General features: G+C 42.8%; 2 protein-coding genes across 3 annotated transcripts; both read right to left on the bottom strand.

The window, feature by feature from the left end:
• Positions 1-77: 77 nt before the first annotated feature.
• Positions 78-6,892, bottom strand: LOC147304368 (uncharacterized). Of its 2 annotated transcripts, none has more exons than XM_086279425.1 (2): positions 6,505-6,892; positions 78-3,508 (listed from the first exon to the last, which is right to left on the bottom strand). In XM_086279425.1, exons 1-2 carry the CDS (start codon positions 6,797-6,799, stop codon positions 1,401-1,403), a joined length of 2,403 nt encoding a protein of 800 aa, XP_086135551.1. In that variant the 5' UTR covers positions 6,800-6,892; the 3' UTR covers positions 78-1,400. The 2 variants fall into 2 exon arrangements, with proteins under 2 accessions (XP_086135551.1, XP_086135552.1); XM_086279426.1 differs by having other exon boundaries at positions 78-3,458; positions 6,505-6,632.
• A 2,336-nt stretch (positions 6,893-9,228) lies between these two features.
• LOC147304367 (uncharacterized) lies at positions 9,229-20,039 on the bottom strand. The gene is made up of 3 exons (XM_086279429.1): positions 19,616-20,039; positions 16,792-16,860; positions 9,229-14,669 (listed from the first exon to the last, which is right to left on the bottom strand). The coding sequence occupies exons 1-3, from the start codon at positions 19,899-19,901 to the stop codon at positions 13,201-13,203; spliced, it is 1,824 nt and encodes a 607-aa protein (XP_086135555.1). The 5' UTR covers positions 19,902-20,039; the 3' UTR covers positions 9,229-13,200.
• Positions 20,040-21,499: the final 1,460 nt, after the last annotated feature.

Below are 21,499 nucleotides of genomic sequence, written 5' to 3'. Positions count from 1 at the left end.
GAAACATGGACTACTCAAACGCACTTTCACACAATGAACAGTAGCAGCCAGACTGGAGTCCACAGCTATATAAGAGCAAAAAGCTCTAAAGGTGAGCAGAAGCAAAGAAATGTAAGTAAGCACTGAGACAAGAGCAGACTCCTTTCACTGGCTGCTGGCAGGGACGAGACACCTCATCAGCTCAGGTTAGAGCTGCAAAGCTGCAGATCTCCTCTCAGACTGAAATGAAGATCCTCATTCTGAAGGTCACCACCAGGTTTCTCATTGCTGATGTTCTACAGATACTATGATCAGACCGAAGGCAGGGTATCTGATATGGGTCCGTGTTTCTACAGTCATTGGTCCGTACCTGTGTTTCTCTGAGCTAAACTCAAATCACCAGCAGATTCTGGTCCAAGTCCCTGAGGAGCTCTGGAGACCCAGGATGAACCTGATATTTGGTGATGGTGGCAGTCATCCCCAAAAAACAGTAACTCCAGTGCAGTAAAAGTCGAGGTCAGGGGTACTTTTACAGCAGTAACTGAGTGAGTATTAACAGAAAAGCACTGGACAAGTTTTAATGATGTTGTTTTACTTCCTTTTGTTGGTCTTCAAATTTCCAATTTAAAAAAAAAACAGACACGAGAAAGCGTTTCTGGTTTACTCGTGTTTGCAGTTTTTAACGGACAGTAAAACCATTTGTCATGTACACACTCATTCTGCTGCTCTTCTCTGAGGTCACTACATTACATCAATCAAAGTAGTCAGACTGAGCCATGAAAACAACAAAACATGGCAGCAGTTTGATATAAAAGTTTTAAATTCACCCCACTGCTACAATAATGAACAGCACTGGCTACTGTTAATGTAATAACTGAAGAACTTTGTACTCAGTAGCTTCATTAGGAGGAAAACTGGAAAATGAAATTAAAAAATATAATTTTGTTTTATGAACTAAATTTTTATTTTTCATTTAAATTGTGCACCTTTAAATTTCTGTAGTTTTTAATTTTCTTATGAGAACATTTTATCAAACCAAATTATTTATTTCTGAATGTTTAAATGTTTTGGGAAGAGTAAAATGCTGGAAAAAAACAGAAATGTGTCCTGTGGTCTCAAACATGTTTTGAGCTCATTAGCTAAAAACTCTTAATGAAAGTAGTTGACTCATTCACCCCAGGATTATTTTTAGCACATTACCAGGAACCCAGGATTCAGTGGAACTCAGAATAAACAATCCTGGGTTAAAGAACTGGATCCTTTCAGGGCCCTCTGTTTTTGAAGCCCTGCAGGAGCTTTTTTTTTTTTATTGCAAACACCAAAAAACATACATATTCAGGAAGATTTTATTTGGTCTTGTGAAAATATTTTCTGTCTCCGATCAGTTAGTAAAACCAGTACAAACTGGTCTGGACTGGTCTCTACAGCTGCAGCAGCTGTGGCTGCAAAGTGTCCTGCTCCGTGATTGGGTCGTCACTGGCGTCTGCGTGGACCTTCATGTGCACGTCCCGGGAGCGCTTTTCCTGGTAGCTCTTGCCGCAGAGCCGGCAGCTGTATGGCTTCTCCCCACTGTGCGTCAGCAGGTGCTTTTTCAGGTCATTCTTGGTGACGAAGGCCTTCCAGCACAGGTGGCAGCTAAACGCGCATTCCTTCCTGTGGAAGCGGAGGTGTGTCTCCAGGTAACCTTTGGTGCTGAAGCTCTTAGTGCACAGGCTGCAGCTGAATGGCTTCTCACCTGTGTGTGTCAGCTTGTGGGCATTCAGCCCTCCCACCTGCCTGAAGGCTTTCCCGCAGATGCAGCACTGGAAGGGTTTCTCGCCTGTGTGGATCCTCCTGTGAACCTCGAGGACGTGGATGGAGGCGAGGCTCTTCCCACATGTCTCGCAAGAGATGCGGTTGGATGGTTTGTCTCTGGTGTGGTTCCTGATGTGCAAGGTGAGAGCGCCGTTATCGATGAACGTCTTGCCACAGAACTCGCAGATATATGGTCGCTCCCCACTGTGGATTCTCTTGTGGCGCCGCAGAGCACCAGACCGCGGAAAGGACTTCCCGCAGACACTGCAGTGGTACGGTTTGATGCCGGTGTGACTCCTCATGTGAGTCTCAATGTTCTGGTAGGTTTTCCCGCATACGTGACAGATTTTGCCGGTGTCTCTGTGACTCTGCAGATGCTCTGTGAGCGTTTTTGATGGCGGCATACTTTCACCGCAGACCCCACAGACAGACTCTGCCGAGTGATTTTTGGCATGTTTTCTCAAACTTACTTTACTGTGAAAAGACTCACCGCAAACTTTACAGCGTGGCGGCATTCTGGCATTCTCTATGTCAGATGTCCTGGTGTGAGAGTGCGCCGGTGACTCGCCATCTTGACCCTCTAATGAGTGACTCTTTCTGTGAGTTTTCAAAGCGCTGCTCTCTATGAAGGTCTTGCCACAGCAGTTGCAAACATGCGGGCGCTCACCACTGTGGATCTTATTGTGGCGCCTAAGCGCACCTGGCCGGGGGAAGTGTTTGCCACAGACCAAGCAGTGGTACGGTTTGAGGCCTGTGTGGCTCCTCATGTGCGTCTCCATGTTCTGGAAAGTCTTTCCGCAGACACCACAGGTCCCACCAGTCTCTCTGTGTGACTGCAAATGTGTTAGAAGAACATCTGGCGAGTCGAGCTGCTGTCCGCAGATGCCACACATGCTCTTTGACTCCCTGCAGTGCATTTGGGCATGTTTCCTAAGGAAGCCTTGACTGTGGAACGAATCACCACAGACTCTGCAGTAGAGCACTGCCGACTTCAGATCTGGCATTGGTCCCTCACGCTTTGGCTTCAGTGAGTCCGGCTGACTGTCCTCACTCCCGCTGTCTTTCTCATTTTGGTCTCCACCGTGCTCGTGGATCTTCAGGTGCTCTTGGAGAAGTTCACTCTGAGCAAAGCTGAGTCCACAGATGGGGCAAGGGTCAGTGCTTCTTCTGCTGTGAATCTTTTTGTGGCGCCTCAATGCTCCGGATCGGGGAAAGCTCTTCTGGCAGAGGACGCAGCTGAAAGGTTTAACTCCAGTGTGGCTCCTCATGTGTGTCTCCATGTTCTGAAACATTTTCCCGCAGACCCTGCAGGTCCCGCCTCCACCACTCATGGTTTCCATGTGAGATCTCAGATGGTCTGACAAACTGTCTGATGACTCAAAGCGCTGCTTGCAGACCCCGCAGAGATGCTCGGGGGAGTCTGAGTGCAATTTCACATGTTTCAACAGATTCCCTCGATGGCGGAAAATCTTTCCACAGAGGACACAAGGCTGATTTGTCGGGCGCGCCAACAATGCTGTCCGCTGTCTCTGCCCACTGGACTTCCTGTCTGTGGTTCTCCTATCTGTCCCTTTAATGCAGAGTGAGTTTTGGCTGCCTCTCCAGTGGTCATCACTTTTAGCTGCACAGGTGATGTCTGAGGAGGCAGGGCTGGGCAGAGGTGAAGGCATGTGGATGGAGTTTGCCTGTGGGCAGAGACTTTCATTAGCAGCAACCTTACAAAGAGCAGATGTGTCTGAAAGAAAAAAAAAGAAAAAACCGTCAACAGTTCATAAAAGCAATTGCGGCATGAAAGACACAGAAAGTAACAGTGAAACAACATGAAATACAGATGTTCAGTGTTTCCACTAGCACCTGAATGCAGCACACATCTGTAGCTCCATTCATAATTTATTTATATAGCACTTTAAAAACAACACATAGCCGATCAAAGTGCTGCACAGCAGAAATATTTTTAGATTTTTATTTTTAGATGCATTTTTTGGAGCCATCCATGACTTCAAATCGCTAAGACAAACAAGCAGGAGTCCAATTGAGGAGATATCAGAGTGATTGAAAGGTAGATAAAGCTGGCAAACGTCAGCATATAGATGAAATTAAATATCGTGTTTTCTGAAAAATCATACCCAGTGGCAGGAGAAACAATGAAAACAGTACTGCCCTGCGGTACCCCCCATTGTAAAGGGGCCACAGATGATGAAGCAGAACCCAACTTAAAACAAAAGTTCCTGTTAGAAAGATATGATTTTATCCACAAAAGTGCCAAGCCGGAAATTCCCACACAGTGTTGTAGTCCAGAGAATAAGGTTGGGCGATATGTAAAAATTTTCCAACCGACAATCGTCAGTCCAATAACCGACGATAGACGATATATTCATGGATGCACAGACTTTTCGATGGGCAGAGTGATGTAACAATGCACGGACTGATTTGCCCGTTTACAACACAGAAGAAGTCCAAACATGGACGAACTAATTGCCAACTTGCACACTGCAGGAGAAGGCGCAGATAGAAATGGACTGTTACCTCACCGAGGAGGTCGTAGACAGAGAAGACGATCCACTGGTTTGGTGGAAAATTCATGAAAAACATTTCCTATTGATGTCACACATGGCACGGAAATATCTGTGTATACCAGCCACAAGCACACCTTCAGAACGCATCATAATATTGTTAACCACCTGCGCACACTACTAAAACCGAATAAAGTAAAAATGCTTGTTTTCCTGTCAAAGTTTTGTTTGGAGGGAATATTTTACCTTCTTTTCTTCTTTGTTTCAGCATTAATATAGCTACTTTTTTGGATTATTCATTCATTTATTTATTTATTTGAGATGCGCCGAATCGCACAAAAGACTAAACTTTACATTGGGGATTTTTTTTTATGTTCGCTGGAAGAGACATTTTGATTTTTAACTTATCTGTTGTTTGGTCGAGTGTGTAAGACAGATAAACACTGGAACGGCCTGTAAACACAGTTATAATGGAAAAAAAGAGGCCAGTTTCTCTTTGTTTCCTTCCCGACCATTGTGTTTTTTTAATTAAATAAAATGCTTTTCTTTCCTGAACATAGGCTACTGCGGTTCTTTCTTTCTGTTATGAGTTTGAATAAATGAATCGCTGCTGCATTTGGGTGCACTCTGAGGAGGGTGCATTTGTTCGCAGTTAAAGGAGGGTGCTGTTAAAACAACGCTATTATTTATTTCTGTTGACTGCCTGTTAGCTTTAACAGACACTATTAGCAAACTTACTCATGGACAAATAAATAAATAAATGGCCCTTGTAAAAACTTTCGACAATAGGCTGCCCTGTTGTCAGTAGTCTATATATTTGTCCAATCGCCCAACCTTACCAGAGATCAGCACAATCATGATCCATCGTGTCAAATGCAGCAGTCAGATTCAACTAAACAAGCAATGCATATTTACCACAGTCGATCGCCAACAAAATGTCATCACAGAAAGCAGATATTAGTTTTTTTGTCTCATATTAAACACATCTGTTTAAACTGCAGCACGTGTTAACAGGCCAATCACAGCTCTCACTGGCTCTCTCTAATTTTCATGTTGCTGTTGCTGAACAAAGCGAAATTCATACTAGTACTACAGTGTGCCAGGACCACAGAAGTTAAAGACAGTAACGAAAAAGGTGGATGAGGTGAAGTGAAAGCCTTAAATTTATGAGAAAAGAAAAATTATTATTATTATTATTTAGCAGATAGACTTATGATATCAGTTTGAAAGTTCTAGGTGACCTTGTTCTCAGGTTATCACATTTACAAACTTGGGTGTTCATGCTGCCCGCCACCTGAATGATTTTCACATCATGTTATGCACATGTGCTAAAGACTTGTCCACCATATAGGACACATAGCAACCAACAGTTGCTGTGCAATTGACAGTGTTTACACGCAAATCCATCACTTCCATTCAAACTATGAAGCAGCAATGTTTTAGCAAACAAAGAAATCACAGGGAAGTAACCAGCAACCTTTCACATCCTGTGGTTGCTAGATGGTCTCAGACCAGTCTGTAGATCTGTGAGATTGAGACGTTTTTATCCTGATCCTAACCACGTGTCAGGTTAACCTGACGTGGTTATTGACTACCTGTCTATAAGACCTCAGAAGAAGCCTATGTAAAACAACGTGGTTTTTGTACATTTGCGCCATGGCATTTCTAAGACTTGGTTATTAGCCAATGAGAAAATAGTTTCAGTCAGACTTGCCTCTCCATTTCACATATGGTTTCTTGAGTACAGAGACCTGATCTGAAGGCTTGAGAGCAGGTTGTGCCAAACCAGCAGCCGCCATCATGATACCTACTGTCTCTGCTCTGCAGTGTGCCTGTATAAAGCTATGATGTTCCTCTGAGTATGTGCAGTAGGAGAATAGCCAGCAAGGAAAAAAAGCTTTCAAACTTTCTGTTTTGTTTTGTTTTAATAAAGTTGGTGTTTTAAAGTAGCTGCCCAGTGGCATTACAAGGATTGGTTCCTGAGCAGTCAGACTTTGAGGTTTTCTACGAGATATGACTCTTTCAAACAGTGTCTTTGTTTGTCTCTCTGCCATGTGTGAGGCTGATAAGCCGCCCTTTTCCTTTTACTCTCCGGTGCTGTTCCTGAACTACAGTAATGCTCTTGTGATGTCACCTCTTCCCGATCAATATCGATTTCTGATTGAACAGCTCCGGTCCTGTTTGCCCGGAGAGCCACGGCAGCAGACACGGAGCTCACCTGTCCGGTTCAGCAGGACCACCGGGCTCAGCAGCGCCTCCAGCCGCCGCAGCTGTCGTCGGGACTCCTCCACCTCCCGCTCCAGCAGCCCGACGATCTGCTGCGCTGCCGCTTCGAGCCGCTCGGCGAGCAGCGGCCGCAGCAGACGGCCGGGTCCTCTGGAGGACCCAGAACCGCCGCTCTGCGTCTCCAACGCGCCCAGAACCTCCTCCGCAACCCGTGCCAGCAGCTCTGACACAGACTCCGCCAAAGCCCGGTGTCTGCAGCAGCTTGGCGGGGATTCTGTCAGAGACATCCCGGTTCAGAGCTCTGCGGCCACAGGAAGGTAAACAGCCCGAAAACCCGCTATGCTCAGTATCGACGAGCCAGAGCACGACCCTGCTGGAGTGGAGGACGCATCGCTTCCCGAGAGAGACCGTAGCGCAGGAACTATTTTTTGTGGAAAAAGTGTGCTAGTGTTTTTATATTAAGGCGGATAAATGTACCAGCTGAGCTGCTTTAAGTGTGAACCCTGTGTTTAACTGTCTAGACCTCTGCTGCCAATCAGAATTTGGGTAAAAGTACCAAAGCAAGAAACAAACGCACAGGAAATGAGAAGTTAGATCCGAAATATCAGCCTGTATTTGGTTTCTTATACTTGTTTTTCTACTATATCTGTTGTATTTATTTTTCTGTTTTCTTTCCGATTTGTTTAAAAATAAAATTTTATACACACACACACACACACACACACACACACACACACACACACACACACACACCAGTTTAGAGGTATAGAAAAATGAATTTTCAGCTGTGGTGACTTGTTTCCTCTTCTGGTTATAAAATCTGCAGCTCATCATCAAAACCACTTCTTTACGTGAAGGTCCGTTTTGTGTGTTAAACGTGAACAGAAAGCATAATCAAGTCTTCCTTTCCTGTCACAATGATGGATTTAAAGCCAAACCAAAGAGGAAAACTTTATCCCTGCGGGGGGATAACTCGGGTTATGAGGTCAGAGTAATAGTAACAGTAATGTGATTACTCTGAGACACTCACAGTTATGTTCTCGCATTAATATGTTCCTCAGAACAGAAGATGAAGGTCGTCTGAGTGAAGGAAGCAACTGTACAGACAGGAAGTACTCTGAGCTAGTATTTTGGAAACTCCAATATTTAAACCACACTAAAGAACAGAGATCAGGATGTCACGTGCTATCATCATTGTGTGGTGGACCACTGGAGGGCTCCACTCACACCCAGTTCTCAGGAAGTGTTGTTGCTGTGTTTTGGAGGGAAAAGTATTGAGTTGTGTGGTGATGAGTTATAAACGAGGAGTGTTAATCAAGAGCTCTCGTGTCGTCTGTGTTTACCTCCACAATTGGAATAATTTCATCTTTAAATACTCTGAGGCCATCACCTTGGTTGAAACATTAACACACCACACATCAGCTCACTCTCAGTCTCAGACACACACACATACACACAGAGCTTGATGTGAAACAGCATCTGTGTTTAAACAGATGCACACAGACTCAGTGTGACACTTAGTTTCAGCTTTGAGCTGCATGTTTTTCAGTCTCTCTCCTTTTTATCAGACTGAAGAGTCAAGCGTCACCTGCTCACAGAGAGAAGCTGCACATGCTCTCTCTCAGTGGCCTGTAAACAGTTTGCTGACCGAGGCCAGGCCTCCTCTTTGCGAACCTCAACCAGAACCAATCCACAGAAGAAAGGTCAGCACTGTACACTGACTCTTCACACACATTTATTTGACAATAAAAGTCTTGAAACTTATTAAATCCTTCTGATTACTCATCACTCCAACATAAAAAAATAAAATAAAATTTTAAATCAGCTAAAAAAAAAAACTTGAAGCCACAAAGACTGTGGATCAGTTTGAACAAACTCAGGCCACCTGTGGTGTTCTTCAAACATCATGTTTTTCCTTCTTCAAATGACTTCAGAGCGACAGCACTGGGTTCCCTTCAGACTCTCCTGACCTGCTGGAGGCATGAACGTGCTGCAAAGATTTTACTGATGCAACAGAGTCAATGTCAAATCAATGTTACCACATCAGTGCTCTGCTCAGCTCCACAGGTAACTGAAAGGAAACGGCACTGTTTACATACTCCCTGTTCTCTTTTTTAAATCACAACCTTTAAAAATAGAAACCATCAATATCATACGCATAAATGGATCTTTTCAGCTTTCAGTTTCACATATCCCTAAATTTCATTTACAGGACTTTTTGGAAATAAGGTTGTATAAAAACATACAAAATTTAAAATGCTCAGTTCTCTCCAAAGTTAAAGCAGATTGTCGCGAGTTTAGGGCAATGGTTAAATATTGAAGGTTAAACCAAAAATCATAACTAGAATTGATCCCACTCCGGGCTGTGGGGCTGGAGCCTATCCCAGCTGCCACAGGGTGAGAAGAAGGGCACACCTGAACAGGTAACCAGGCTGACGCAAGGCTAACGCAGAGAGACAGACAACCTTCACACTCATGTCAGCGGACTCTCCACCAGCTGCTGAAGCAAAAACCAATTGTGGCACCTTGAGGGAAAATACATGTCACTTAAAGGAGGAGGAGTGCTCAGAGCTGAGAAGATTCAAATGGAAGATATCTGACATTTTATTTGAATCAACTAATCTTTAAACTGACTGTTACAGATTTCATGGAGGAAAAAAAGCGGGGGGAAAAGAAGGTGAAAACACAAATTGGGAAAAATATAGCTACAACATTTGTGTATACGGAATTACTGAAGACACTGTAAGAGACAAACTATGGGAGTTTTTTTAGAAACGTTTATTAAATTGGAGTTGTCCCTAAGTGATACGGAGCTGTGAATGCAAAGAAGTCACAGAGAGAGACCCAAACCACAGAATCCAGAGAAATTCAGTTTCTCTGTCGATTTGACTTTCCCTGGGTAAGGCTTGACACTTTAGTTTAACAACACTAAATATAATTTAGTGTAACCATTTCAGTTTAATTTTACACTGGAAGTTACAAATGTCTGCCTTAGAGAACTTGGAGAATAAGCCACTGTTCTGGAAGCTTGTTTTCCTGTTTATTTTGACTACTAACTACTTTGTAATACTTTGATTATTCATAACCTTACCGAGGAGAGGCCCCTCGTAATGCAAGAGCTTTCCTCTCCAAAAGGTTTTTGGGAAATTCTGATTTTGAGTAGAAACCACCATTCTCTCATTTGTTCTGTTTCAGTTAAAGTTCCAAGTTTTGTCAGATGTGTGTTGTGTTTTTTGTCACCCAAGGTTTACAATGTAAATGCTGTTTCTTATACAAGGCATGTCCTTTCAGCAGTATAGTTTACTAACACTTAATGTCAATGAGTTACAAAACCCAGTTAAAAGATGTAAACTTATTGCTGGAATGAAAGAGGAAAACCATCATATAATTCTTTGGCAGGAGACCCGCTTTACCAAAAAAGGGCACAAAAACCTAAACACCCCAGATTGAAATACATATTTTATTTATCAAACACAAAGGGACCCAATAGGGGAGTTGCAATTCTAATTTTAAAACAAATTCCTTCCAGCTGAGGAAGGACTATATATTTTGGTAAAAGGAATTCTAGACTCTAAAGTAGTGATGCTACTTAACATCTACAGACCTCCTGGACAACACAAATCATTATTAAGGACCATGTTTGATTTAGTTGCTACAGAGACATCAGGTGTTCTGATATGTGGTGGAGACTGAAATGTACAATTACACCCTACCTTGGACTCCTCAAACTTATCAAAAAATCAAAATCCTGAATCTCTTAGTACTAAAACAATTTGAATTCAAAGAACAGATCATAGGTTGTTTGAAATTGCTGTACAGTCGTCCAACTGCCCAGATAAAAAATAATGGAAATCTGTCTAGGATTATTACGCTTGAGAGAGGATGTCTTCAGGGGAGTCCCCTAAACTTTACTTTGTCTGTACTCTTTATAGAGCCCTGGTTCAATAGATTAGAGAAGACAAGGAAATCGAGGAGTGGAGTATAAAATATGCTTATATGCAGATGATGTACTTTTGACCTTGTCCAATCCGGACTCTAGCCTCCCTAAATTGATGACTCGTCTTAAACAATTTAGCCAATACTCAGGTTGCAAATTAAATATACAAAAAACCCAAACTCTAACTTGCATCTATGTACCAAAAGAAAACATACGTAAAATGCATAATTTCAAATGGAATACTAACAAACTGACGTATCTTGGAGTCACCATAACAAAGGATTTGACAGAAATTTATAACTTAAATTATAACGCTATCACACAAAATATAAAAGTGGACTCAGGAAGATGGGCACCTTTGACAGTTTGTCTGTATGGCAGAATAGAAATTGTGACCATTTTTTTCTTCATAATTTTACCCCGTGTGTTGTTTCTTTTTCAGTCCCTGCCAATTGAAATTCCCCCGAAACAACTTAATGAGTGGAAAAGAATGATCTCACAACTTATTTGGCGAGATAAAAACCAGGGTACAACTTGAGACTCTACAGTTACCAAAAGACCAAGGTAGATTGTCTTTACCTAACCTGGAGGACAATTACGATTACAGCTTCAGTACTTGGTTAGACTTTGTGATACTAGATACGAAGCAAAATGAAAAGATTTTGAACTTACCCAATTAGACAGGTTTTACAGTCTTTATTGGGTGATATAAGCCTACAGGAAAAACACGTGTACACTAAAGTAGCTTTAAACATAGGGATTAAAGAAGGTAAAAACTAATAATTTAGAAAGGAAAGTGTGAATACTAAGATGGGCAGGATATGATACAGACTTTACACTACCACAAAGGACTTGGAAGGGTATTACAGCATACTGTAAAATCTCAGCCAAAACAGATATGGGCAGATTCTTACCACTCAGTGAAACTTACAGGTTAAATAAAACTGCTTTTTATAGACAATTGAGACACCACTTTAATAAAAATAATAAAGTTGTAAGGGAGTGGGTGCCTCATTGACATATTTGTGAACACCTAGAAAGGTAAAGTACATAAAAGGCTGATCTCTAAACTATTCATATTTACAATCATTCAGGAAGCACTACACCCAATATGTTAAGACCAAATGGGAGAAAGAAGACAAAAAATAGCACGTCAAGGTCCCCTCTTTGGAGGGAATATTCCTGGAAGAATAACATTAGATTTTTCATTAACCCTAAAAATAAACCACTTCAGAATAGCAAACCTGAATCTAGTAACTGCTGGAGACAATGTGGCAACACCATGGCTGATCACTATCACATATTCTGGACCTGTCCTGCTATTAAATCTTATTGGAGAGAGAAAACAACGATTAAAACGGTAAAAGATATTTTTGAAATGGAAAACATTTACCTTTTCTCTAAGACTCTGTAAAGAAAAATTTCAAAGATATGGTCATACAAAATGATTTTCCCATCTCAATCTCTTTTCATTTAACTTTATTTCCGGGACCTTGTTTAGTGCTCAACTGGACTTTTCTCCATTTTGTGCTGAATGGGCACTTGTGTAGACACATACAACAATATGCAAAGTTTGTATGTATGTAGGTATTTGAAGGTGTGTGTATATGTATGTAGGTGTGGGTGTATGTGTACAGTATGTGTGTATATATGCGCATGTATAAAGGAGCAAGATGCACTGTGTATTTCTAAAGAAAAAAAATAAAGTTTGAAAAAAAAAAGCAGTGGAATTGAGCAAAGGTAGAGGCAAAGATTAAATGGTGGAAGTTGTAGAAAAATAAATGTTGTACAGAGTTCACGGAGGAGGTGAAACAAGCTTTCGGTGGCAGGTAGAGTTAACAGAGGACTGAGTAGTGAGAGGAAAGAGGACAAGGAGACTTAGTGGAGGAATGAGGAACTACAGGAGAGGTTAGCAAAGAAAAAGTGGGTTGATTGAAAAAAGTAGACAGAAGTACACAGGCTCAGTGGACAGCAATGGTAGAAAAAGCTTATTGTGACCTGTATGTGAGACTGGACACCAAGGAAGGAGACTGGTTAGACATAGAGACCAAGCTGTTTCAAGGACTGAAATGTAATAACAAGTGAAGAGGGTGTGATGTGATGTAAGCAGTACATGGAGGAGATGATGAATGAAGAAAATGAGAAAGGATGACAGTTAGTGAATGTGATGTTTGCCTTGAGAGTGTTGATGAGGAAGTTTAAAGAAGGTCAAAAGGAGCTTCACTGTGTCTTTGTGGGTCAGAGGGATCAGATGATTAGCAGTTCAGAGAGGAACTGCGGTAAGTAAGGAGTGGCAGAGAAGTCTGTGATGGTGGTGCAGGACATGTATGAGGACAGAGACAGTGGTGAATTGAGTGGTAGGAGTGACAGGGCGGTTAAAGGTGGAGGTGGGATTACATCAGGTATGCTCTGAGCCCCTCTTGTTTACTGTGGTGAAGGACCGACTGAGAGATAAGGTCTGTGGACTGCGATGTTTACAGATGACGCCGTGATCTGTAGTGAGTAGGTGGAGGAGAGCATGGAGAGGTGGAGGTATGCTCTGGAGAAAAGAGGAGCCAGTAAGAGGAAAACAAAATGCATGTGTGTGAATGAGAGGGAGACAGATGGACACGACAGGAGTACAGTCAGTGAAGGTGGTACCACTACCATTATGAAAACATGACCAACTTTATAGAGATTCCATTTTGTCAGAAACTTCCTGTCAACTGTAGTGTTCTGTGCTATTATGAATAATGGGGAGGTGCTGTGGTACTACAACTGGGTGAATCCTGAGTAGAAGCTGTCCTCTGCTGTCCTCTGCGGCTCTGGCCTCGAGTCCTCCTGGCCAGCTAAATGCACTTTAAGGTGCCCATTAAGCGAGCGTTTGGCCTGGAAACTTTTCCCACAGACCCTACAGGCGTATGGTTTCTCCCCGGTATGGATCAGCATATGTCTCTTAAGGTCCACATCCTGCATGAAGCCCTTCCCGCATACCTGGCACAGGAAGCGGCGCTCCTTGTTGTGAAAGCGGACATGTGTGTCCAGGGTCTGTTTTTGGGTGAAGCCTTTCCCACACAGGCTGCAGGAGAACGCCCGCTCACCCGTGTGGATTTTCAGGTGTGTCTTCAGGTTGCCACTCTGGTTGAAAGCCTTCCCACAGAAGCTGCAGCTGTAGGGTTTCTCCCCAGTGTGGATCCTCAGGTGCATCTGCAGCGCCGATTGGCCCGGGAAGCACTTCCCGCAGATGCTGCAGGTGCCGCCAGCCTCGCGGTGAGAGCGCAGGTGGGCAGCAAGGCTGTCAGAGGACTCATAATGGTGTCCGCAGAGTCCACAGCGGCAGTCCGTGTCTTGCAGGTGAGTCGCCACGTGTTTCACTAACAGGGTCTTCCTATCAAAGGTGTCACTGCAAACTTTGCAGCGGAAGGACGGTATTGAAGTGCAGTTCGTCTTAATTCTGAGGCTGTCGTTCTTCTGATGAGTTGCCATGTGTTGCCGCAGACTGTTCCGTTTACTGAACTCCTCACCGCAGACACTGCAGGTGTGCACTGCTGAGCTCCTGTGCTCCTCCATGTGGCGCTCCAAAGAGCTCATGTGACAGAAGGCACGGCTGCACTCTTTACATTTGAAGGCTTTCTCTTCTGCGTGGACACGCAGGTGTGATGTCAGGTTGCCCTTCTGACTGAACTTCTTGCCGCAGAAGTTGCAGCTGTACGGTTTCTCTCCTGTGTGCAACCGCACATGCATTTCCTGGGCCAGGATGGAATGGAAGGTTTTCCCGCAGAAGGAGCATGTTTTGCTTTTGTCCTGGTGCATCTGCAGATGAGCCTTCAGGCCATCGGCAGAGTCCAGGCATTCCCCACAGTAACCGCAGCGAAAGTCTGGGTTGCTGGCACAGGTGTGCAGGACGTGTTTGAGTAGGAAGCCTTTCCCTTGCAGTGCCCGGTCACACACGTGGCAGCTGAAGCTCTGAGCCAGACTCGAGCGCCTCCGGTTGCTTGTGACACTGAGCGCCGGACGGCTACGCTTCTTCCTCCTGAGAGGTCTGAGAGTCCGCCTATGTTCAATCCAGTCACTGTCCGGGTCTCCATCGCTGCTCTCAGAGAGGGGTGGGTGGTAGGATGGCGAGGGCGAAGGAGGTGATGATGGACAGGAAACGTTGCTGCCATCGTGCTCCTCTGGATCGGAGGGATCCTGGTCTGTGGGGTCGTTTGGGTCATACAGCGTCACTGACTGCAGAGGATCTGAGGAGGAAAACAACAGTTGTCAGCATCAATCAGATCAGAACACCTGAGATGCACCTAGTGATGGCTGAGTTATTGCAGCTAGGGCTGGGCAATATGAGGAAAATCTGATATCACGTTTTTCGGGGGGGGCTACATCACGATACACAATATATATCATGATATGTTAAATAACCTCCAAAAACAAATGCTATTTTCATATAGTGCCCAAAATTGCACTGGTATACTCATTCAAATCGACAATTAAATTTTTTTATTTTTTTTATTTTTTTTTACTTAAACACAAAAAAAATGTGAATAAATTGAAATATTTTATTTTAACCAGTCAAAGGTTTTTCACAAGTGACTATACATTACAGTATAGGTATGTCCCAATTCATAGGCCGCATAGGACCTGGCCTTCGCGGTCTATGTGGGCCAGGTCCTTTGAAAGCCAAGTAAGCCAGAAGTGCGAGGCTGTTGAATGGGACGGTCTAGCTTTCAGATTTGCGTCACCAGCTGTCGCGGTGGAGTTTAATAAACTCAGCCGTCTGCTCCTTGCTCGCTAATATATAACATGACATTGGAGTAAATTCTCGACCATCTCACATTTCTGTTTAACCATTTCCTGTTTGACGTTTATTCAGCTGTGTGAAAACTATAACTTTAATCTCAGCTAAACCGATTTACTCAGAAACAAATAAAACACTGAAAAAAGGACCCGACCCATCCTTAAAATCTGGGGAAATGAAGAACACAGTTGTTGGCCGCATTTGGAGCAGCCTTCAAATTATGACAGCCTTCGTCGCCTGGCCGTGAGGTAATTGGCCTTCAAATGCGGCCTCTGAAGGATGCGGCCTACGAATTGGGACATACCTTATGTCTCTTTCTGTGGTCAACAATAGACCTTTAACAAGCAAAAGATCATAGAAACAAAAAGTACATCAAGCAATAAATTCACGAGACAATAAAACAATTGAGATGAAAAAGGTGCTCTTTTGTGCTTATAACATATAAAAACTGTAAAATAAAAAATGTGATGACCTCAAATTACAGAAATAAAAGTCTAGAGAGCGACCAAGAACCTTTATAGGTAATTGCAGCTGGTTTATTTAACATTTTCTTTAGTGTGTGGGGAGACGCTGATATGTGGAGTTTAAAACATTCTTAATTTTGTAGTGGATGACGTTTCAGCTGGTAGAATAAATTTGTGGTACTGCTACCTTTTGCGGCAATATTTCACTCTAATATTTCCATGGCAATTTATACCCGATGATTGCGATGAAGTCATTTTTAACCATCATACGTGGAAAAACTTGCGATACATTGAGTATATTTGATATATCACCCACCCCTCATTACAGCATGGAGCATTTTGAGATATGTTTTGATCCATTTCCTCAGAGGCCGCTTTCGAAAATCAAAACATGTACTGAATGAGTGAGCTTGTTAGATGAAAGTTAGACTGACTCAATGCTCCACCCTGTGGTGGAAACCGGTATTACAGTAACTACAGTAACTGACCCCAATGGTTCTTTCTTCATATTCTGTTTTAGTTACATTTACACGGTTTTCAACTCCTTTTAAAAACTGGAATTTTAATTCCTTTACTCTGATTTTATTTATGATAGGTCCTGACATCAGCTGGATGAATGCTTTCAGATGTAATGCAGATCGAAGCACCTTTATTTCCAGGTGTTACTCAGTCCAATCCAACAGGTATGATAATGCCGAAATGCCAAGTGTTTGGTCTACAGAGGGTCTTTGATTTTGAAAAAAATAAACGGGATTTTCTGTGCTCTTCCTGCCCTCCTCATCTACTTGGTGCAGATCAATGCAATTTACATTAACATATGGACCATTTTCACCCCAGAGCACCGAGAATCACCAGCTTTGGTCTGAGCATATGTGATCAGATTCCTTTATTTGGAAAAAATGAACACAGAATCAGGCTGTGTGGTTTGTGTTAACCTGATGCGGAAGCATCTTTAATTTCTGACTTAACCTGCTAAGATTTCTGGGCTGCTTGGAGCATCAAACATACATCATACCATAGCAGTGAACAGTTTAATGTATATTTAATGTATATTTTTAAGATTAATATTGTCATGGTGATGATTCTGAAATACTTTAATGCACATACCTGCACACTGCACAGTCACCTTAATCTCAGCTGTCCTCTGACTGGCTGTTTGCACAATGGAGGTATTTCCTGTGTGTAGAAGAACCTTGGAGTTAAACCAGAGGAGAAACAACACACAACAATACACTGGATAATAATATAACAATATGTACATGCAAATCCTAAAATCTGTCCCACCAGCAAAACAAACACATTTTAATTCCCATCTATAAGATGACTGACTCATGAGTGACCATAAAAATCCACATAGGAAAGCTTAAAATAATCTATAGAATGTTTTTCCATGAAAAGCAAAGACATGAAAACATGTTTTAACCTGATGGAGACCTCCTGTTCTTTAAGGTGGGCCCCTTTTAAAGAATTTCAAACTCCCCACGCAGCTCAAAGCTGCTCTGCTCACAACAAAGCTGTTGGACCTTTTTAAAAGTGACGCAGCAGCATTGAAAAAATCCAAGTATGCAAATATCGCTGAATCGTCATTGTCACGCTCACGATTTCCACATAGATTTGTGCGTGTGCACTGTTGGTAAATGAGGACCACAGCCTGTGAACACACCTCACCGTGCTATCAGCTCTGTTACACAAAGCGGAAGAAGCATGAACATGCTCCAGAAACAGCGCCGTCTCTTCAGAACCAAAAAAGCGTTTAAAGTGGACTGAAAAGTGGAGGGAACAGCTGATGACCCTCAAAGCCTTTTTTTTCAAACACATGTGCAGGTGGTTACATATGGTTAAAATAATTCAAATGCAGTAAGTATACACATTTTTCATATAAATACAGTCTATAACTTGATTATTGTCTGTAGCCCACATAATTACACACTTTAGTTACATAAAACATGTGAGTTTCTGTATAGCCTGTATAATAAATAAATATGTAGCCCAATAACTATAAAACCCAGAAAGCTACACAACATGGGGCGGTTCATTTACAAACACAAGTCTAACTTAAGTTTCACACTGTTTTTTGTTAGAAAACAATCACATTGTTACAGCTTAAATTACACAAAATGTCAGAAATCTGCACTGTTATGAACAAAAATTTAAATCTAATTTTTCACGATTTGTTGGATGAACCCTCTGAGGTCTGAAATACAACCGGCCATTTTTGACTCCTTTTGAGTTTACGTTTGTATTTCACCCTCAAATTGTTTCATTTTATTTTTTCCCCTTGCCTTGTTTGGTATCTTTCTTTTCAGCTCAACTGAATTGAACTGTTTTTTTTCACTGACATACTGCATTAGTATTACTGATCTGAAATCACACAAAGAACTTAAAATCCTAATAGTATTTCTTTACTGTAAAAAAAACCACAGACATGTGGAGTAAATTTTTATAACTTGAAATGCAAATATAAAATGTACATTTTGGAAACATAAACAACAATTTATCTAAAAATGCGGCCAATAGACCTGCCGTTTTTTTATTTTGTACAACCATTTAAAAATATTACTAAAACTAAAATGAGAGAACAATCAGGTGTTGCAATAAGATGCCCCACAAATGTTGTGTGCCAGTAAAAACAGGAGAACAGCACAGGGATAAACCTGCAGGCCTGACAACAGGAGGTGTATCACTCCGCTGGTTTTCTACTTAGTGACAGTGTTTACGTTGCAAATGTGCCTTAGTGACATTCATTAGTGCCCTCACTGACACACAAAACAAAACAACGACTACACAACAGAACAACTACACAACACAACACACTAAGTATACACTCCACACTAAACGTCACAAAACTCTCCCCTCTTCCTAAACAACCAAATCCCACGTGTTGACTTTTTTTTTTAATTGGTCGACATGGTACATTTTTCCACCGATAGGAAACATGTGGCTTTATTTCTTTCTTTACCGTTTTTGCGCTGTCCTTAGAAAACGCTTAAAACACACACACACAAACGTGACGACAGTATTTAGAAAAAAGCATGGCTTATATATATATTATCATAACTCTGGATTTACTGGCCTGTAATTAAAATGTAAAAACTTTGAAGTCCAAACTCTCAATGTGGGCTGAAATAGAGACTCAGCGTGGCTGCAGCTTGTTGCTATGTCAGCTTACATCAGTCATGTGATTTGGAGGTGCAGCGTGTCCGTGGACCACGCAGGGTTAATAACACTCACCTTCCTTCCATTTCCACAGTGTAACATCCAACCATCTGTGTAAAAAGCGAAATTCCCAAGGTGTTGTTCAAAATGTGCTCTGGCACAATCATAACCATCACTTGCTACCAAAAAAAAGCCGGTCCTGCTATGGACTGAACCATTTGTTAATGGTGGAGGGGGGAACACTATGCAATATATTCAGTTTTAGCATTTATATTCACTGTTGACTGTAACTACGCTCAAACTGTTAATGCTATCTTATATTAATAAACAACACTGTCATATGCAAAACTGGGGTGGCAAGGGATCATTTTAGGGTGGCACTTGCCACTCCATGCCACCCTTCTAGATCCGCCCCTGGTGTTACACGTGCTGGAAAGCAGTGTGAGTAAAAGCATCGGCCCCAACAGACTGAAATAGTGCCAACCGCCAGTAAACCCTATGCAGAAGAAGAAGAAGAAGAAGAAGAAGAAGACTGAAACAGTATTTCTGCGGTGGCGCTTACACTGAACCTTTATGACCGATGAGACTGCAAAAGCTTATTAATTCGAAGATCAAATATTTCAGATTTCTGCTGACTGGAAAAAGAGAACGATCAGCTATGTCTCCGTGGAGCCAGTAACTCATTAATCGGTGACAATAACCAGCTGGTTAGCCCATACCGAGGGTCCTGTTTGTGTTCTGCGTGGGTCCTGCTTGCGTTTAGCGCGACACTGACCTGCCGCTTGCAGCCGGACTTCGGGCTTGAGCACGGCATCGAGCAGCCTCCTCTGACGGCAGATCTCCCGCTCCGAGCGCTCTACTCTGTCCTGGTACTCCGCCACGGTCTCCTCCAACAGAGCGACGATCTCCTCCGCGGCCACCGTCAGCCGCTCGGTCAGCAGCGCTCTCATCGTCGGGAGCTCGGCTGCTTCTTCTCCCTTCTCCAGCCGCAGCAACAAGTCTTCGGCGGCGGCGCTGATCCGCTCGTGGACCGACACTCGCAGCAGCTGCACGGTGCACATTCTGCGGCTTCTCCCTGCCGGGAGCCTCCGGGACAAAGAGAGCCAGCAGGAATGTAAACACGCTGCGAGTTCCGAGTCGAGGAGCGCGGTGCGGAGAGAGCGAACAGCGCCCCTGCTGAAGCGGAGGCTGTCGGAGTCAGAGGAGAGTTCCGGAGTCTCCTTGCTACTTTCTGGTTGTGCGGGACATTTTTAGCCAGAAGTTAACGGCATGTGAGTCAGCAGCTGAAGCTGGAACAGATCAGAAAGCCCTGAGAAAAAGGTTTCACATTCAGTGATAGCATGGTTTACTCCAAATCTCAGCAGGGTCATTCTGGTGATCCACTGACAGGTGCCCCTTCACCTGTCAGTGGATCACCAGCTTCCTGACTGACAGGCAGCAGCTGCTGAGGCTGAGGAGCATCACAATGCCACACACAGACCATCAGCACCAGCCTGCCCCAGGGGTGTGTTCTCTCCCCACTGCACTTCTTCCTCTACTCTGATGACTGCACCTCAGGAGAACCATCTGTGAAACTCCTGATACAGAACAATGACAAGTACACATGCAGACAGGAGGTGATGCAGTCAGAACCTGGAGCTGAAGCCTGTGAAGATGACAGTAGACCTTTTGGAGAGAGTCTATAAACTACAAACTATTTTTAGTTTTCTTTGCTCTTTTTTTTCCATTTTCTGTGTCCTCCTGCAAGTCTTTTGGTCTTTTTTTCAATCAGCCATTTCCTCCTCTCGTCAGACTCCAGCTCTGTCTCTGTGGGGCTGCCTTCTTCCTACAGCCTTGTGAAGAACAGGTTCAAAGTATTTGAACTTCGGACTGATGTACTGCAGTTGAATGGCCTGCATTTGTATAGCGCTTTTCTAGTCCATAGGACCCCAAAGCGCTTTACACTACATTCAGTCATTCACCCATTCACACACACATTCACACACTGGCGATAGCAAGCTACATTGTAGCCACAGCTGCCCTGGGGCGCACTGCAGTTGAGTAGAACTACTTACTTACATTTCTCTGCTGTTAGAGACTCTCAGCAAATCCACCAGAACAATGGATTAAAATGTTCTTATACACAATAGAAAATTCAAGCAAAATATTAATGGAATAATGCAACATGATACCAGCTTTAGAGTTAAAAAACAAACAAAAAACACACACACACACTGGGCTGAACATAAGACCCTCCACAGAATGTCACATCACCCTCAACTCTTTGTTTCTAGTATATTTTTGTTTGTTTTTCAAAGAGAAACTTCATTTATAAACTTTAGCTAATGGATCATGGTTTTTAAGTTAATGAATAATAATGACTGAAGGCAGCTCAGGTCTGAAACCAGTACATCAGCTGCCCTTCTGTGGGTCCACCAGCTTTAGGAGTTTGGTGCTCTGTGGATAGATACTATGGAATCAGAACGATGCCACCTTGAAACGAAACCGAAAAATGGATTGAAACCGAAAAAAAATATTGTAACTGAAATAAATGTACTGAAAAATCTTGTATTGAAACCGAAAAAAAAATTGATAGTGAAAAACAATTAATTGAAACTGTAATTTTTTTGTTTTCGCTTACAATTTTTTTTTTTCGGTTTCAAACCATTTTTCAGTTTCA

This window comes from Aulonocara sp. 'chitande type north' Nkhata Bay, linkage group LG22 (genome assembly GCF_057382095.1).
Source record: "Aulonocara sp. 'chitande type north' Nkhata Bay isolate Kocher_YH1m ecotype deep benthic linkage group LG22, A_spYH_male_GT1.1, whole genome shotgun sequence".
Lineage (NCBI taxonomy): Eukaryota > Metazoa > Chordata > Actinopteri > Cichliformes > Cichlidae > Aulonocara > Aulonocara sp. 'chitande type north' Nkhata Bay.
Note: the sequence above shows the minus strand (reverse complement) of the source record. Positions and strands in the feature narration are given on the sequence as shown.

Excerpts from the sequence above, each read along its gene's own strand:
- LOC147304368 (XM_086279425.1), bottom strand. The coding sequence starts at position 6,799 with ATGTCTCTGACAGAATCCCCGCCAAGCTGCTGCAGACACCGGGCTTTG. Across the intron at positions 3,509-6,504 it reads GGTCCTGCTGAACCGGACAG|ACACATCTGCTCTTTGTAAG; the intron begins GTGAGCTCCGTG and ends TTTTTCTTTCAG.
- LOC147304367 (XM_086279429.1), bottom strand. The coding sequence starts at position 19,901 with ATGTGCACCGTGCAGCTGCTGCGAGTGTCGGTCCACGAGCGGATCAGC. Across the intron at positions 16,861-19,615 it reads AGTCCGGCTGCAAGCGGCAG|GAAATACCTCCATTGTGCAA; the intron begins GTCAGTGTCGCG and ends TTCTACACACAG. Across the intron at positions 14,670-16,791 it reads GGTGACTGTGCAGTGTGCAG|ATCCTCTGCAGTCAGTGACG; the intron begins GTATGTGCATTA and ends TTTCCTCCTCAG.